Source organism: Equus asinus, chromosome 22 (assembly GCF_041296235.1).
Source record: "Equus asinus isolate D_3611 breed Donkey chromosome 22, EquAss-T2T_v2, whole genome shotgun sequence".
NCBI lineage: Eukaryota > Metazoa > Chordata > Mammalia > Perissodactyla > Equidae > Equus > Equus asinus.
Window position 1 is genome coordinate 57116299 of NC_091811.1, and position 2251 is coordinate 57118549.

The window sequence follows — 2251 nt, forward strand, 5'->3', positions numbered from 1 at the left end:
ATGAGAAACCATACAGTAACAAGATTCATTCTCCTGGGACTAACAGATGACCCACAACTTCAGGGTCTGCTTTTAATTTTTCTATTTTTTACCTACTTATTGAGTGTAACTGGGAACCTAGCTATCATCTCACTTACATTAATGGATCATCACCTTAAAACACCAATGTACTTTTTCCTACAAAATTTTTCCTGCTTAGAGATCTTATTCACATCGACTTGTATTCCTAGATACTTATATAACCTATCAGTAGGTGACAAGACTATTGCCTACTGTTTTTGTTTCATTCAAGCATTTTTTACTGATCTTTTTGGAGTGACTGAATTTTTTCTCCTGGCCACCATGTCCTATGACCGCTGCATTGCCATCTGCAAACCCCTGCATTACACCACCATCATGAACAGCACAGTCTGCAGAAGACTCATCCTTTGCTGTTGGATGGCTGGCTTGTTAATCATACTCCCACCATTTAGCTTGAGCCAAAATCTGGAATTCTGTGACTCTAATGTCATTGATGGCTTTCTATGTGATGTATCTCTCTTCCTGCAGATTTCATGCTCTGACACGTGGGTCGTTGAGCAGATGGTTATAGTCTGTGCTGTGTTGACCTTCATCACAACCCTTCTTTGTGTAGTTCTCTCCTACATATGCATAATCAAGACTATCATAAGATTCCCCTCTGCTCAGCAAAGGAAAAAAGCCTTTTCTACCTGTTCTTCTCACATGGTTGTTGTTTCTATCACCTATGGCAGCTGCATCTTCGTTTATGTCAAACCTTCAGCAAAGGAATCAGCAGCTATTAATAAGGGTGTGGCAGTCCTCACAACTTCCATCGCTCCTGTGTTGAACCCCTTCATTTACACCTTGAGAAACAAGCAAGTAAAACAAGCCTTCAATGCCTCAATCAAAAGAATTGTCTTATCTTCCCAGAAGTAAAGGAATGCTAATGTTGGTGATTCAAGTCTTTGTAAGAGACTGGCTTCCCAAAGCATTTATCATTAAGCTCCTAAAATGATTTGTTCCTTCCTAATCTGAAGTCCGTTCAAATTAAATTTCTCAAAATCTTCCTTGTATCTAGTGCTTCTCTTACTTAATAAGGTCACTTCTTGCAAATAAACCTCTTTTCTTCATTCTGATTGTTAGTTTTCCAGAAGGGACAAAAATACCACATCTTATCCAGACTTACAAAAAGTGCAAATCAAACAAAATTTTTGAAAAACTAAATGTGAATATTAATAAAATATTAGATTTTCAATAAACTGATTAGGCAATAGTGCTCATTTTAACAATTCTATCCACAGCTTCTCAAACAGTCCTTGGATTCATTAAAGGTGTCTTCACTGAGTGTCTCCATGTTAAATAATTGAAGTAAAACACAGAATAAAACCAACAATGATCCTGTCTTCATGTAGCATATCTCACAGAACAAATGTGTACCTAAAGTGTAAATGTAAATCAGCATAGCTATTAAGACTCTTGAGACAAAATTTAAATGAAAGACAACCAAAGCAGCAACTCTTGAAAATCAAATATAGATCTATAATGCTGAAATTATTAAAATCACAAGTTTCCAAATGAAAGTGTAAAAGCTCTTCTCAAAAGACATAAGTTATACGAAAAAAGATAAAAATGGTAATTGAATTTGAGGAACTAGTGTGATTATTGGTAATGTAAAAAGCGTCCAAAGACCTGAAGCAAGTATTGAATCTTCAAATCCAAGCTGTAGCTTACCAAAGCAAGCAAGTGACAGCGAATCAAAGGAAACGATGTACTCATGACGAAATTCAGAAAATCAAACCAACACAATATGTGAAAGCCTCAGCCAAGTAATACACCATATTAATGTAAAATTTGCATTGCTACAATAGCACTAATTTTGTTTAATTTTGTTTGAATATGTATCATGAACACAACCAAATTAAAATGTTTACTTTTTTTGGATTATCATGATAAATTAATGATTAAAGATTGGAATAAAGATGAGCCTGATAGCATTGCACAGACCTTATTTAAAAGGGTATTGAAAGGTGTGATTAGGCTCACAAGTGAGGGGATGGACGATAATTAATTTTTTGGGTGGTGAACATGATGTAATCTACACAGAATTCGAAATATGACATACATCCGAAAAAAACCAAGTTCTCCTGTAAAAAAACAATAAATAAAAGAGTATTGAAATTTTAATTAACTGTGAATAATTATAATGAAGGAGTTATGGATATCAGGACCATGCTGCTTCCTAGAGTGAGGC

General features: G+C 35.1%; 1 protein-coding gene across 1 annotated transcript; it reads left to right on the plus strand.

Moving 5' to 3' along the window:
- Positions 1-936, plus strand: LOC123279960 (olfactory receptor 6C2-like). The gene has a single exon (XM_044756343.2). The coding sequence runs from the start codon at positions 1-3 to the stop codon at positions 934-936; it is 936 nt and encodes a 311-aa protein (XP_044612278.2).
- Positions 937-2251: the final 1315 nt, after the last annotated feature.

Coding starts and splice junctions, on each gene's coding strand:
- LOC123279960 (XM_044756343.2), top strand. CDS start 1: ATGAGAAACCATACAGTAACAAGATTCATTCTCCTGGGACTAACAGAT.